The sequence below is a fragment of the Elephantulus edwardii genome, unplaced genomic scaffold (assembly GCF_000299155.1).
Source record: "Elephantulus edwardii isolate Elephantulus edwardi_28Jun2011 unplaced genomic scaffold, EleEdw1.0 scaffold00213, whole genome shotgun sequence".
Classification (NCBI taxonomy): Eukaryota; Metazoa; Chordata; class Mammalia; order Macroscelidea; family Macroscelididae; genus Elephantulus; species Elephantulus edwardii.
Window position 1 is genome coordinate 786,852 of NW_006399963.1, and position 17,453 is coordinate 804,304.

General features: G+C 40.1%; 1 protein-coding gene across 1 annotated transcript in view; it reads right to left on the reverse strand.

The window, feature by feature from the left end:
- Positions 1-407: 407 nt before the first annotated feature.
- CHAT (choline O-acetyltransferase) overlaps positions 408-17,453 on the reverse strand; it is a 110,498-nt gene continuing 93,452 nt past the window's right edge. The window contains exons 13-15 of the mRNA XM_006897728.1: positions 4,622-4,759; positions 1,851-2,090; positions 408-422 (exon numbers count right to left, since the gene is read on the reverse strand). Of these exons, the coding sequence (XP_006897790.1) occupies positions 408-422; positions 1,851-2,090; positions 4,622-4,759 (393 nt within the window). The remainder of the gene's footprint in view (positions 423-1,850; positions 2,091-4,621; positions 4,760-17,453) is intronic.

The window sequence follows — 17,453 nt, forward strand, 5'->3', positions numbered from 1 at the left end:
CCCTCCTCCTCACTTCTAATCTGCACCCCAGAACAATATCTGCCAAGTGAATATTTTGGGACACCAACTGAGGTTATTTTCTGAAAATTAATATCAGAGTTGCTTTCTTAAAAAAATCAGAAACAATTCTCTTGCTCCCCCATAGGGAAGAAAAAAACTACCCAGATAACCAATGGGCAACTTTGTGAGAAGCAGAGGAGGAAACAACTTGGAAATGCTCAGCAGCTGGGCCTTTAGAAGCTCTTGCTCCTGTCTTTATCAGGTACCTCCTGCTGAGGCTAGGTTGGCTTCTCTCCCCAGACCCTTAGCTGTCACTCAGGCCACCAGGAAAACAGGGTGCACAATGGCCTTCAGTGACAAATTACTATTTCTCCCCTTCCAGAGGGGCCTAATCAGAGTTTCTGACCTTAGCTGAAGGCAGCCTTTAAAGGGAAAAGAGAAGAACATTCCTGGGCCCAGGGCTTTAAATTAACTTGGGTTTGACATGTGTGTGTATGTAGAGGGTTGCTTATAGGACAAGCCCAACCCTAACCAACCCACTGCTAAGTCTATGCTGACCCACAGCACCCTTAGGACAGGTTAGAATCACCCACTAGGGTTTTCAAGGCCGGAGGCTAGTAGTTTAAAACTGCCAACTTGCTAGTTATTAGCATTTAAACTATTGCACCAGAGGTAGTTGTTATTGCTGTTAGGTACTATCAAGTCAACTGTAGTTGTAACTCATGTGAGTTGTAACTCATAGTGACCCTATGAATGACAGGTCTTGCACCACCTTCATGATCTCTGAGATGCTCAAGCCCATTGCTATAATCATTGTGTCAATCCATCTTGTTGAGGGTCTTTTTCTTTTTCTCTTACTCTCCACCTTTCCAAGCTTGATGTCTTTCCAAAATATGTGAGATAAAGTTTCACCATACTTGCTCTAAGGCACACCCTGGATGCACTTCCTCAAAGACAAGCTTGTTTGTTCCTTTGTCAGACCATGGACTAGTCAGTTCTCTTCTCCAAAAGCACAACTCAAAGGCATCTCTTCTTCTGTCATCCTGTCATCCTTCTACTTTCAGATGCATAGAAAGCAACTGAAAAAATCCATGGCCTGGATCAGGTGTACCCTTAGTCTTTAAACTAACATCCTGGCTCTTTAGCACTTTGGAGAGGTTCTTAACAGATTTTCCCATTGCAACATGTCTTTTGATTCTTCTGCCACTGTGGATATTGGCTGTGGATTGAAGTAAAATGAAACTGACAAGTTAAATCTTTTCTCTATCTATCATGGTGTTGACTATTGGCTTAGTTAATGAGGACTTTTGTTTTCTTGATATTGAGATATAATTTATATTGAAGGTTGTAGTCTTTGATATTCTGCAGAAAGAGCTTCAAGTCCTCTTCATTTTCTTCACAAGTGGAGGTCATCTTTAATGTTAAGATCAGATTTATTTAATATATGCATTTAAAATGGGTTATTCATTCTTTTGTTGTATAAAAACATCACCCCACTTCTCTTGATCCTGTGGTATCAGGAGGAACAGCTTTAGATTTTGACAGAGGATGAACAAGCCCTACTTCTACCTGGCCAATTGTAGTCAAACTGATCTTACTTCTCAGGGCCCAGGCCTGAGGGTGCATTCACAAGGCATGACAATGTCCATGCATAAAATGCACATTTTTTCTCCAAACCTCAAGCTTTGATGATGACTTCATGCAGTCTATGACTTGAGCGTGAGGACTGATGGGATACAGAAAGCTGGCATGTGGGGTATGAGAAGTTTGGAAGGGTCTAACAGCTGCAGAATGTATGGTGTGGAGTGTGAGAGAAATGAACTGAGTAGATGTCAAAAGCTAGGCCTCACTGCCATTCCTTTGGTTGCCAGGGCCTCGTCCATGGCAGAAAGAGGCAGGAGGCAGAGGTCTCTCATTTCAAGGAGGCTTTCTTCCACCGCTTTGGCAAACTTGGTAGAAGAGGTCTCTTTGCTGTTATGAAAGCTGGAGATGCAAAAGAGGATATTCTCTGGCTGTGGGTTGTAGCAGGCACCATACCCATCAGGGACCACAGGACCATAGCAGCAAAACATCTCCATGGTTGTGGGTACCTGGAGAAAGCAGGTCATAAGTTATTATTGTGAAATGCAACTTGAAAGCTAGCTAGAATGTCGAGCAATAAGGGTGCTCAGACAGAGCATCTATGGACACAGCCATGGTCATGAAGAAAAGAAGTTATCTGACTTGTGTTTTAGAGGGTCATTCACATGAGATCAGAGGAAAAGGAGCGACAAACTCACTCTTCCCCTGGAAACCCACTACCCCACTGGAAGTCCACTTTCCTCTTTACAAGCCCCCCCCCAATATAAGTTCACTCTCCCCACTGGAAATCTACTCCCCCACAGGAAGCCCTCTTCCCCACTGGAAGCTCGCTCCCCCACTCCAACCCCTCTCCACTACTGGAAGCCCCCTCCACAACTAGAAACCCACTCCTCTGCTGGAAGCCCACTACTCTCACTGGAAGCCCACTCCTCACACTGGAAACCTATTCCCCCAGTGGAAGTTCACTCCTCCCACTGGAAGCCCTCTCTTCTACTGAGAGCCCACTCCCCCACTACAAGCCTTCTTCCCTACTGGAAGCTTACTCCCTCACTGCAAATCCACTGCGCTACTGGAATGCCACTCTTCCCACTGCAAACCCTCTCCCCTACTAGAAGCCCACTCACTCTACTGGAAGCCCACCTCACTGGAAAGCCCACCCCACGGGGATTTGCACCCTTTCTGGGGCCAGCTGTTCCCAGTGTGCACAGGCACAGGGTCTGGGCTCAATGTCTCCTTTACCTGGGGGCCATTTGAGACCTGGAGGCAGTCAGAGTAAGCTACAAAATGACCCACTGGTGGCATCTGACAGTTAAATGACTTCCCAGAGGGAGTCTTCTAAGAATTAGAAGAAATCTGGCCACTCTTCTCAATCGCTTTACTTCAGATCCTTAATTACTGTCAGGATGCCTGGCTGGTCTGATTTCCCCCCACAGCTTGGCTACGCACAATTACCCAGCACTGGAGAGTCTGAAGGTTGCCATTAACTGAAGCTTTAGTTATGTGCCTCATATGCATTGAATTCACAGCTCTGAGACTTTTGCAGTCTAGGATCACAAACCAAGAAAATGTGTTTCTGAAGGTATTGGAGCCATAAATGCTAATTTTTCCTTATTGAAAAAAACCTAGCACACCCTAAATTAAATTTATTAGTTGTTTCTAGGAGGAAAACTGCATTTGTGGGCAGGTGCTGAGAGGAGTTTGTTTTAAACATACAGGTTTGTAGTGTTGCATGTTTGTACCTTTGGAAGTGACACTGACTGTTCTAATGGAGCAGAACAAGCCATTAGTCTTGCTAATAGAGTCACTTTGTTGTCAGATAAATTTGCTGTGCAACAGCTGCCAGCTATAAAGCCATTCCAAAGCACCTTTTGCCTCTGGATGGTTTCCGAAAGAATTGATGTTGCATCCTGACCTCCTCATTTATGTCCACAAGCTCACTGCCAGCATGACAAAACTGAATCACAGCATGGGCTTTTACCCTCAACATAACTTCAACAGCCTCTTTGACTGTCTATGCCCAATCTTTTCCAGATGAAGGGAAGTTTCAGTAAATTATGAAGGTGATACTTTCTTCCACATAAGTACCTGGGTGCCACAAACAGTTAAATACTCAAGTAGTAACCAAGAGGTTTCAGATTAGGCTCAGAAATGCCTGAGAAGAAATGGCTGACAACCTGTTTGGGAAAGATCACAGCCATTTAACATCCTGTGGAGTGCAGGTCTATTTCCAAACACAGGAGCTAGTCATGATGTAGAAGTCACTTGGTAGCAACTTGTTTATTTCCCCTTCTGAGTGGGTTGAGTTCAGGCTTTTCCCATTTAGAAGGTGACACCAGTGTCCCAAGTTTAAGTTATTTTGCTGAAGGTCTTAGTGTTCATAAGAAACAGGGGTAAGACTTCCCTGACCCCTCCCAACAGGCTCTGAATTGGTATTAGGGGCTGAATCATGTCTTCACTTCCTCAAAAGATGTGCTCAAGTCCTAACCCTGTTACCTTTGAACATGAGCTTATATGGAAATAGAATTGAACTGTGTTCACAACAAACGTATGTTGGAATCCTAACTAGTACACCTCTGGATAGAATTCTATTAGGAAAAAGACTTTCTTTGTAATGTTAATGAGGGCATATCAATGTAGGTTGTGCTTTAAGAGCAGTTTAGACAAAGAATTACAAATGAGAAAAAGAGATACCACAGGAAGATCATAAAGAACAGAAAATACCAGCAAGCAAGAATCTCACCCCAAGCTGATAATCTTCTCCCACAGTTGTACCCTGAATTTGGACTTCTAGCCTCCTGAACTCTCTAAAGAACAGAGAGAATAAACCTCTGTTCTTTAAAGTCACCCATTTGTGGTATTTCTGATATAATAGCACAAGAAAATAAAGACAGGGGTTTTGTAAGTATAGTTAGTTACATTAAGACTAGGCCCGTGGAGTAGGGCAGCTCTAATCCAAGTATTGCCTCTGCATTCCTTCTCTTCTAATCCTTAGAAGAAGAAATAAAGAAGACACAGAGAATGGCCACCGTGAGGCCTGTACCTGGCTGGTGGAGAGGATGAAATGATTACTTGTCAGGTAAGTCTCCTCCGTGAACATCTCCGGCAGCTCCTTGCACACTTCCCGGGCTAGCTCCCGCAGGGCCAATAAATGATTGTCAATAGCCATGCCTTTTAAGGCCTGGGGGTTGAAGGAAAAAAACCAGGAAATGTGATATGAGATGTGCTCACCTGCTCACCTCCTTACCCTCCTCTCCAGCTCATCTACACAATATGATATGTGCTTACCCAGTACTTGCTTTCACAACTTCTGTGGTGTGCTCCATAAGCCTGCACATTTCTACATTCATGGAATGAGTCTGGAGTTACTTAGATTCTACCTTCAGGAAGTTTCAATAAAGGCCATGAGGCCTCTCCCACCCTCCACATATACACACAAAACTAGTATGCACAATCTGAAGATGCTCTACATGGGAAAAGTGTGAGCCTGGACCTCCTTAGCACTGACTTTCTCAGGTAGAGGTGGACAATAGTAACGACAACTCACTGCTATTGAGTCAGAACCAACTCATAACTGACTGTCCAAGGGGTTTTCAGAAGCAATAAATTTCATGAGAGGGAGATTGAAACTCTTTGCCTTTGGGTTGGCAGTACAACTCCTTATCCATAAGGCTACCAGAGCTCCCTGAGATAGATGTGGTTTTTGTTGTTGTTGTTATGTGCCATTGAGTTACTTGTGACTCATAGCAAACCTGTATACAACAGTCCTAATCACTGTCTCCAGTACAATCATTCCAATTACCCCAGTCACTGAATCAATCCACCTCATAGAGGATCTTCCCCTCCTGTGCTGTCCCTCCACCCTACAAAGCATGATGTCCCTCTCCAAGGACTGGTCCCTCCTTGCAACATGTCCAAAGTATGTCATACAAAGCCTCAGAATCCTTGCCTCCAAGGAGCAGCCTGGTTTAACACTCTCCAGGATGTAACTGTTTGTTTTCTTGGCAGTCCATGGTACATTCAATACTCAAAGGCATCAATTCTCCTTCTATCCTCCCTAGTCATTGTCCAACTCTCTGACACATAACAACTTATTGCAAAGACCATGGTCTGTATCAGGTGCTCCTTAGTCTCCAGAGTGACACCATTGCTCTTCAGTGCTTTGGAGAGGTCCCTAACAGCAGACCTTCCCATCACAATACATATTTTAATTTCCTGGCTGCTGGTGCCAAGAGTGTTGACTGTGGTAGCCAAGCAAACTAAAGCTGTGAACAATCTCAACCTCTTCATCATCTATGTTGATGCTGCCAATTGTTCCAGTGGTGAGAATCCTTGTCTTCTTGATATCGAGCCTCAATCTGTATTGAAGACTGAAGTCCTGACCCTCTGCAGCAAGGGCTTCAGGTTCTTCTCAGTTTTAGCAAGCAGGGCTGTGTCATCTGCATAACACAGATTGTTAATGGATCTTCCACCAATCCTGATGCCACACTTCTCCTCAAAGAGCCCAGCCTCCAGGATAATCTGTTTGCATATAGGTTGAAAAGGTATGGAGATAGGATACATCCCTGACGTACACCCTTCCCAATTTTGAACCATGCAGTGTTTCCTTGCTCTGTTCTGAAGTATATGTTTCGCATTAGCATGATCAAGTGTTCTGGGATTCCCATATTTCTCAGAGTCAGCCACAGTTTGTTATGATCCACACAGTCAAATGCCTTTGCATAGTCAATGGAACACAGGTAGACATTACTCTGGTATTCCCTGCTTTCAGCTAAGATCCATCTAACATTAGCTACAATATCCCTAGTACCACAACCCCTTCTAAACCCAGCCTGGGTTTCTGGCAGTTCTCTGCTGATGTGCTGTTCCAGTCGTTTTTGGATAATCTTCAGCAGAATCTTGCTTGCATGTGAAATAAATTATGTTGTTCTATAATTTCCACACTCTCTTGGGTCAACCTTTTTTGAATGGGAACTATAAATATAGATCTCTTCCAGTCAGTTTGCCAAGTGGTTGTTCTTCAGATTTCTTGGCACAACTTGGTGAGCACATCCAGGGCAGCATCTGTTACCTGAAATATGTCAATTGGTATACCATCTATTCCTGGAGCCTTAATTTTTGCTATTTCCTTTAAAGCAGCTTGAACTTCTTCCTTCATCACCATAGTCTCCTGTTGTTTCATGAAATTCTTCTGTGTCTGCCAATTCCTTTCAATACAGGATCTCAGGAACAGGTTTGCGGTCTTGAACACTAATGAGCGAAGACCAGATGAGTTGTGGGAGGATATCATGAGTACCATCCAGGAAGAGTGCAAACGGTCATTACAAAGAGGAGGAATGGAAGAAAAGACCAAAATAGATGTCAGAGGAAACCCTGAATATTGCACTGGAGTGCAGAAAAGCCAAAGCAGAAAAGGAAGAATTCAAGATACTAAAGAGCTGAACAGAAGATTTCAAAAGGCAATGCGGGAAGACAAAGTAAAATAGTACAACGAAATGTGCAAGGAGCTGGAGTCAGAAAATCAAAAGGGCCAAATTCACTCAGCATTTCTTAAGCTCAAGGAACTGAAGAACAAATTTAAACCTTGAGTTGCTACAATCAAGGATGCTTTAGGCAGAATATTAAATGATCCAGGGAGTATTAAAAGAAGATGGAAAGAATATACTGAGATAAATGTGGAGGGGAATTAATATCTGAATCTTATCTGCTATTTCATAGGCCTAGCTAGAATCAATTAAATGTAACTGGATTAATAATGTAATAAATTATTTAAAAGTTACCAGAGCTTCCTTTTATATTTTCAAGGAAATCAAGTCTCCCCTTTTTAGCATGAGATATATAAGCTCTTATCAAAAGTTAGGGTGATAACACAGATAGATTCTGAATTTCTGTTTAAGAGAGGCCAAGCCTGAGACTGTGACTTGAAGTCAGGTTATCCCTGTATGTTATGCACTGTACATTTCTGGGACATATGCTTCTTTAAGGTCACTTAGAGGGGGTGATAGAGATTTTGCAGCTACCTCTGGCTTCTAGCAATAACCATTGTGTAAACCAAGGTTTACTCAGAGTAATGAATGATTACTATTGATTACCCTACCCCAACAATATCAATGATATTTGTACACTAACTCTATACGTAACACATGTGAGTTTCAGAATTAGGTAACATGACCACCTTACTATTAAAACTCACAAAGAAAAAAACTTCAAATCACAATATTGTTTTAACTTTACAAGAAATGTTTTGGGATTTGACAGTTCTTCCTTTCAGTTGAGAATTAATGCATAGAGATGAATCTGAGGCCCTAGTCATTTAAAACACATCTAAATAGATGCTGAATAAATTAAGTTCTGAAAGCACAGTTCATGTTAGATGTTATCCTATTAGAATAGAAAGGTTAAACTGTGAGCTTATGTACAAAGCACTGTTGAGGAAATTCCGTTTTCCTCACCTTCATTCCTAGAATGTGAAAGCTCACAAAAGCAGCTATTTTGTGGAACAGTCACCATCCTGCTGTTTTTTCACCATTGCTGAAATAATGGGAACACCCAGAGTCAACTTAATTATTGAAGTCATTAGTAAAATGGCTCATCTTTCAGTCTTTCACTAATTTTGGTGAATGTAACTGAGTGCTTATTATGTGCAGGATGCTTTAGGTTCTAGATCAAAGCCATTGAGGAAGACTCAGCTCTCACGAAGCCTATTTCTCATTGCCAAGAAGGTGGTAGACAGTAATCATTCATGCAAATAAATGAGACCATACATATTTACATATATAGAGATATGAAGTGCATGGAAAGCTGGGAGAGTTCATGACAGGAAGCTTGCTTCTCCAATGTGATTTTATTTCTCTGTTACCACTTATGGATTGAATTATGGCATCAAGATTTGAGGAAGACTCATCAACAGCCCGTGTTATGTAGATGACACAAGCTTGCTTATTGAAACTGAAGAGGACAATAACTGTGCCAATCCATCCCATCCATGCTCTTTCTCTCCTGTGTTAACCCCCATCCTTCAAAGTATGATGTCTTTCCCCAAGGATTGCTCACTCCTGGAAGCATGCCCAAAGTACATGAGATGGAGCTTAAAAATCCTTGCTTCCAAGGAGCAAGGTGGTTTTACCCCCTCCTGGACAGATTGTTCTCTTGGCAGCCCATATTATGTCTAATACTCTTTTATAGCACCACAACTCAAAGGCATCGATTCTTCTCCTGTCATCCTTAGTCATTGTCCAACTATCTGATGCAAATCAAGCAATTGTTAAGACCATGGCTTGGATCAGGCACACCTTGGTTTCTAGACTGATATCATTGCTCTTTAGCACTCTGGAGAGCTTCCTGAGCAAACTTTGCTAAAGCAACTTGCCTTTTGATTTCCTGACTGATGGTTCCAAGACCGTTGATTGTGGAGCTGAGCAAGATGAAATTGTTAACTATTTCAATTTTCTCCCATTTATTATGATGCTTCCAACTAGCCCAGTGGTGAGAATTGTTGTTTTCATTAATGGTGACATGAAATCCATATTGAGGATTACAGTCTTTAACCTTCTACAGCAAAGGGTTCAAGTCCTCCTCAGTTTTGGCAAGCAAGGTTGTGTCATCTGCATAACACAGATTGTTGATGAGTCTTCCTCCAATCCTGGTGTCACCTTCTTCTTCATAAGGTCCAGCCTCCCAAATGAACTGTTCCACAAATAGATGGAAAAGGTATGGAGAGTGCTCACTTTGTCAGCACATATACTAAAATTGGAACAATCTAGAGAAGATTAGCATGGCCCCTGCGCAAGGATGACACACAACTTCATGAAGCATTCCATATTTTTTAAAAGAGGGGATAAATAATTTACACTGCATTGAAACAGACAGAGGAAATAACTGTGTAAAAGGAATATATGATTAGGTATTATTTGCACAACAACAGTCCAGAATAAGAGCTGCATAGCAAAGTGGAGGAGGAGGCGGGATGGGGTGTGAAGGAAATTATGCAACAATGAAAGAATTGAAAGAATTTGTTTTCAAAGAGAAAAGTGAACTGGGGGGGCAGTGGGGATGAAAATGTGCAACAATGAATGAATGGAAATCCAAGTTCTTCATAAACTTTCATTAAAATATCAATTAAAAGTATTTTTAAAAAGGTATGGAGAAAATATATCCCTGATGCACTCCTCTTTTTTTTATTTTATTTTTTTTTTATTTTGAGTCATGCAATGCTCCATTGCTCAGTTCATATGACAGCCTTCTGGTCTAGGTATAGGTTTTGCATGAGCAGAATCAAGTGTTCTGGAATTCCCATTCTTCTCAACGTTAGCCACATTTTGTTGTGATCCACATAGTCAAATGCCTTTGCATGGTTGATAAAACATAAATAGACTTCCTTCTGGTACTCTCTGCTTCAGGCAAGATTCATCTCAAATTGGCAGTGATGTCTCTAGTGCCATGGCCTCTTTAAACTTAGCTTTTATTTCTGATAGTTCTCTGTTGATTTACTAGTCTAGTCACTATATATATAATCACCAGTAAGACTTTGCTTGCATGTGATATTAGTGATATTGTTTGATAATTTCCACACTCTGTTGGATCACTTTTTGGGGAATGGGAATAAATATGAATCTCTTCCATTCACTAGTCAGTTAGCTCTCCTCCAGATTTCTTAGCACAACCTGGTGAGTATAACCAGGACTGCATCTATTTGTTGAAATTTGTCAACTGATATTCCATTGTTTCCTGGGGCCTTATTTTCCTTCAGAGCAGCTTGAACTTCTTTATATCACCATGCACTCACTGTTGATTCATATTCTTCAGAGGCAACCACTTTCAATCATTTTAGATAGTATTTTTTTTTGTTTATTTCCATAGTCGTAAATAATAACATGATGGATCTATTAACAGGTTGGCATTTCCTTGGGAGTTGTTGTTATCTGCCATCAAGTTGGAACTGACTCATAGCTGATCCTCCAGTAGATTTTGGGGGCCATAATTCTCACAGAAATGAGATTGTTTACCTTTCTCTCACACAGTAACAGGTGGATTTGAATCAATTGCCTTAGGGTTGATAGTGCAACTTCTTACCACTGGGCTACCAGAGCGCCCTATTTCCTTGGTAATGGAATTTTAATCTGTTATTGAAAAAATTTGTGAGGTTTTCAATACAGAATTTCATGTCCTTTAGTTCTAGGAAATTTTCTTGAGTTACTTTGTTTTCATCTTCCACCCATCTAACAATTACTATCCACACCACATGCATGTTAGTCCACCTGAACTGAGCCATTGTTGTCTCTTATATGTCATCCCTTTGTTCTTTTGGTGTTTGGGGGAGGCTAGCTCAGCTTTACCTTTTAATCTGTACACTGAATTCTTTTATATGATCATGTTTGTCCTGTTGTTGTTGCTGTTAAGTGCCGTCGAGTCATAGGCGACTCATAGTGACCCTATGAACCAAAGACCTGAACATTTGTATAACTTTCATCCTTTCTCCAGGTTCATAGGGTTTCTGGAAGAAAACTATTTTGGAAGTGGATACCACTCCTGCTTTGAGGAGTTTGCCCTAAAGTTATTCTTACTTACTGAAAAAAATTTAGAAACTCTGACTCTTATTTATAAGGATCTCTGATGGTACCGTGGGTAAAGTTCTTGGCTGATAACTTAAATATCAGTAGTTCAAACCCATTAGCTGCTGTGTGAGAAAAAGATGTGGTAGTGTGATTCCATAAGTATTTATAGTCTTGGAAGACCCATGGAACAATTCTACTCTGTCTTAAAGGGTTATGATGATGCAGGAGCAATGACTTTGTAAATTATTACCTAACTTGGGAAGAACTGGAGAGCATTATGCTGAGTGAACTAACTCAGTCCCACAGGATAAATATTGTATAAAACCATTATTGTAGAATGAGTATAAGGATCCAAGAGGGTGGGAGAGGTTGGAAGCAGAGGGATGAGGATGCGTAGGGGGAGGGGGGATTTAATCATGGGTTGTACAATTTGTTGGGTGAGGGGATGAGGGAAATTGATAGAATTTGTTCTTGAAAACAATATTTGTTTTTGTTTTTTTTTTGTTTGTTTGTTTGAAAACAATATTTGAAGCTTGTAAATAAACTAATTGTTTGTTGTAGTTGTTGTTGTTATGTGCCATTGAGTTGCTTGCAACTCATAGCGACCCTATGTACAAGAGCCCTAAGTGCCGTTCTATCCTTTGCCAACCTCACCATCTCAAACTCACTCATTCCCACCACTCCAGTCACAGAATCGATCCATGTCATGAGGGTCTTCCTCTCCTGCGCTGTCCTTCCACTCTCCCAAACATGATGTCCCTTTCCAAGGACCAGTCCCTCCTTGCAACATGGCCAAAGTATATTAGATGAAGCTTCAGAATCCTTGATTCCAAGGAGCATTCTGGCTTCACCCTCTCAAGGACAAACCTGTTTATTCTCCTAGCAGTTCATGGTATATTCAACACTCTTCTCCAGCACCACAGCTCAAAGGCATCAATTCTCTTTCTATGATCCCTACTCACTGTCCAACTCTCTGATGCATAGCACATAATTGTGAAGATTATAGCCTGGATCAGGCACACTTTAGTCTCCAGCCTGACATCATTGCTTTTCAGTACTCTTGAGAAGTCACTCACAGCTAACTTTCCCAATGCAATTCGTTTTGACTTCCTGGCTGCTGTTACCAAGTCTTCACCATCCATACTGATGCTGCCAATTGACCCAGTGGTGAAAATCTTTTTTTTCTTGATGTTGAGCTTCAATCCATATTGAAGGCTGCAGTCCTTGACCTTCTGCAGCAAGCGCTTCAGGTCCTCCTCAGTTTCAGCAAGCAGGGTTGTATCATCAAGCAGGGTTGTGTCATCTACGTAATGCAGGTTACTGATGACTCTTCCACCAATCCTGATGCCACATTCCTCCTCGTACAGACCAGCATCTCAGATGATCTATTCTGAATACAGATTGAAAAGGTATGGAGACAAAATACATCCACTGACGGACCTCCTTCTTGATTTTGAACCATGTAATGTCTCCTTGCTCTGTTCTGATGACTGCCTCTTGGTCCAAGTATAGGTTTCTCATTAGCACAATCAAATGTTTTTGGATTTCCATTCTTCTCAGAGTCAGTCATAGCTAGTTGTGATCCACACAGTCAAAAGCCTTTACATAGTCAATGAAGCAGAGATAGACATTCTTCTGGTATTCTCTGCTTTCTGCCAAGATCCATCTTGTAATATCCCACGACCTCTTCTAAATCCAGCCTGCACATTTGGCAGTTCTCTGTTGACATATTGTTCCAAACATTTTTGGATAATTTTCAGCAGAATCTTGCTTGCATGTGATATTAATGATATTGTTCAATAATTTCCACACTCTGTTGGGTCACCTTTCTTTGGAATGGGAATAAATATCGATCTTTTCCAGTCAGTTGGCCAGCTGGCATGTCCTCCAGACTTCTTGGCACAACTTAGTGAGCACATACAGGGCAGTGCCTGTTTGTTGAAATAAATCAATTGGTATGCTGTCAACTCCTGAAAACCCTATGTACAATAAACTAGTAGAAAATTTAAAAAAGGGGGATGTGATGAGTCAAAATTGACTTAGTGAAAATTGGCTTGAAGCTTTTATTCTTATTTATAAATATAATGACTTCCCTTATCTTTTAGAAGTTATCAATTTATTAAATTTTTCTCCTGCTTCCTGAAAATAAAATTATTGACTAGTATCCCTGTGAATTTAGTATTCTCAACAAAATCCTAGACAAGAGAATCCAAAACTTATTTAAAAAAAAAGAAAACCATCATAATCAAATAGGTTCCATTTAAGGTATGAAAAGCTTATTGAAGAGAAGAAAAATAATCAGTGCAATATTCCACATCAATAAAACAAAGAAAAAGAACAAAGCCCATCAATAGACAAACTCAAAATCAAAGACTAGAAAAATCTATACCAAGCAAAGGGCAACCTTAAAAAAAGCAGATGTGGGGGGGGGGGAAGGAAGTGAAGATAGCAAAATTTGCTTTGGACATGTTACTAGTAGCGGATGTTCCCTAAAAAAAGGTTATCATGCTTGGTAGAAGGTCAGTGAGAAAGAGGAAAACATTCAACAAAATGAATTTACACTGTGGCGGCAATAATTGACTCAAATAGCAAAGCAAGTGAGGATGGTAAAGGAACAGGCAGGGTTTTGTTCTGTTATACTTGGCTTGTTATGTGTTGGAACAAACTCAATGGCACCAAATAACAACAATACATTTTTAAAAGCGTATAATATGTATTTCCTTAAACATGTAGTTATATATAATAAATATATATCATATAATGAAAAAAATGCAGACTTGGCAAAACTAATCTCTGATAAAAGATAATGGAGGGCATTACATACTGATTAAAGGCACAATAGATTAAGAAGACATAACCTTAGGCAACATTTATGCACCAAATGATAGACCTGAAAAATACATAAAACAACGGTTAACAGAATTGAAGAAAGAGACACAATAGTGATAAGAGACTTCAACATAACACTATCACCAAAGGATGTATCACTCAAAAGAAACTCAACAAAAGATGCGGAAGATCTAAACTATACAATCAGGAAACTTGACCTTGTGGATGTATTCAGGATACTGCCCCCAACTAAATATCAAATCACTTTCTTCTCAAGTGCACATGGTACGTTGTCCAAATTGATCACATATTAGGACACAAAGTAAGCCTCAACAAATTAAAAAACACTGAACTAATACAAAGTATCTTCTCAGACCACAATACCATAAAACTAGAAATTAACCACAGGAAGGTAAAAATTACAAAACCACTCGTGGAAACTAAATAACTCTCTGCAAGAACATGATTGGGTTACAAAAGAAATAAAGAATGAAAATTTTAAAAAGTTCCTTGAAACAAATTAAAATGATAATACAACATACCAAAAGCCCAGGGATGTAGCTAAGGCAGTCCTCAAAGGGCAGTTCATAGCAATAGGCACACATATATAAAAAAGGAAGAAAGAAGAAAAATCAATAATATTATTCAATACCTTCATCAACTAGAAAAGAACAACAATCTAATCCCACAGCATCTAGAAGAAAAGAAATTATAAGGACAAGAGCTGAAATCGATGAGAAAGAAAACGGAGGGAAAATGAAACCATCAATAAAATCAGGAGCTGGTTTTTCAAAAAGGTCAATTAAATTGACAAACTACTGACAAACTTAACAAAAGCAAAAAAAAAAAGAGAGAGAAAATATAGATAAATCAATTAAGAAATTTTAGAAGTAACCTCACAAAGGAGCCATATGAAAATAAATTGATAATATTGAAATACTAGGAAAAGTTATACTGTGATAAGTAAAAACCTACAGGAAATGGCAAATTCATTGAAACTCATGTCCTGCCCAGATTGGCAAGGACAGATATGAACACTTGAATAGAGACTCATCACAAAAGAAGAAATTGAATGGGTCACAAAAAGATTTCCCCATAAGAAAGGCTGAATTCTACCAAACATTCAGAGAAGGTCTATCACCAGTTTTACTCGCTATTGTTGTTGCTGATTGCCTTTGAGTTGAGCACGACTCATAGCAACCCTATGAACAAAAGGCCTGAAGTCCTTCTACAACTATCAACATTTATCAAAGTTCATAGAGTTTCCAGAGGCATGTTGTTTAGGAAGTGGATAGCACTCCTGCTTCCAAAATATTTCTCCATAAGATAAGTCCTGGACCACATGGCTTCACAGCTGGATTCTACCAAATATTCAGAGAAGGTCTATCACCAATTCTACTTAAATTATTTCAAGAAATTTTAAAAGAAGGAATACTCCCAGAGTCATTCTATGAAGCAAGCATAACCCTAATACCAAAATCAGGAAAAGATATTACCAAGAAAGAAAACTACATACCAATCTCTCTCATGAATATAGATGGAAAAGTCCTTGGCAAAATCCTAACCAACAGAATCCAAAAGCACATAAAAATATAATTCATCATGACCAAGTGGGATTCATAACAAGTATGCAAGGATGGTTGAACACAAGAAAAACAAGCAACATAATTCACTATATTAACAAAACAAATAATAAGAACTATATGATTCTAGCAATTGATGCAGAAAAGGCATTTGACAAAAGCCAATGCCCCTTCGTGATAAAGACCCTCAGCAAAATCAGAATAGAAAGAAATTTCCTTGACATAGTGAAACATATATATGCAAAACCATGAGCCAATAACATTCTCATTGGAGAAAGAGCAAAAGCATTTTCCTTGTGAACGGGGACCAAGGATGGATGCACACTTTCACCACTTCTATTCAATATTGTATGGTCTTGCTAGGTCAAAATGACAAGAGGAGGAAATAAAAGGCATCAGAATTGGCAAAAAGGATGGTTAAACTGTCACTATATGCAGATGATATGATAGTGTACACAGAAAACCCAAAGGACACAACAACAAAAACAAACTATTAACACTAGTAGAAAAAGTTAGTAGACAGGCAGGATATAAGATCAACATCCAAAGATCAGTGGGATTCCTCTACAGTGAAAAGTAGAAGGAAACCAAGTAAACAATACCATTTAAAATGTTGTTTTGTGCTGTCGGGTTGCCTGTGACTCATAGCGACCCTATGTACAACAGCCCTAAACCCTGCTCTATCCCCACCTATCCCCATTACTGTATTGACTGAATCAATCCATCTCATCAAGGGTCTTCCTCTCCTGTGCAGCCCCTCCACCCTCCCAAGCATGTTATCCATCCCCCTCCAAGGACTGATCCCACCTTGCAACATGATGAAGCTTCAGAAGCCTTGCCTCCAAGGAGAAGCCTGGAAAAACTTCAGGAAAAACTTGTTTGTTCTCCTAGAAAGAAGTCCATGGTATATCTAATACTTTTCTCCAGCAACACAGCACAAACGCATCAACTCTCTTTCTATCATCCCTAATAATTGTTCAGCTCTCTGATGCATAGCAAGAAATTGCAAAGACCATGACCTGAATCAGGCGCACCTTCATCTCCAGAGGGACATCGTTCTTCTTCAATACTTTGGAAAGGTCTCTAACAGATTTTCCCAATGCAATTTGTCTTTTAATTTCCTGGCTGCTGGTACCAAGAGTGTTGATTGTAGAGCAAAGCAAACTGAAGTTGTCAACAATCTCAATCTCTTCATCATCTATATCATGATGCTGCCAATCAGCCCAGTGGTGAGAATCTGTTTTCTGATGTTGTGCTTCAATCTATATTGAAGTCTAGTCCTTGACCTTCTGCAGCAAGTGCTTCAGGTCCTCCTCAGTTTCGGCAAGCATGCTTTGGACGGAATATTAAATAGTGAGGGAAGCATTAAAAGAAGATGGAAAGAGTATACAAAGTCATTGTACTAAAAGGAATTGGCTGACACAGAAGAATGTAATGAAATAACTTGTGAGCAAGAGCCTTTGGTGATGAAGGAAGAAGTTCAAGTTGTTCTGAATTGACAAAAAGCAAGGACCCAGGAATTGATGAAATACTGATTGACATATTTCAACAAACAGACACTGCCCTAGATGTGCTCATGAAGTTGTGCCATGAAATCTGGAGGACAACTACCTGGCCAACTGACTGGAAGAGATCTATATTTGTTCCCATTCCAAAGAAAGCTGATCCAACAGAGTGTGGAAATTATTGAACAATCTCATTGATATCACATGCAAGCAAGATTCTACTAAAGATTATAAAAAAACGACTGGAACAGCACATCAACAGAGAACTGCCAGAAGTCCAGGCTGGGTTTAAAAGGGGTCGTGGAACACTACTATAGTGCTGGGAGACCTCAATACACCCCTCTCAAGAAAAGATAGAACTACCAGAAAAAAACTCAACAGAGATACTGAAGAATTAAATCACA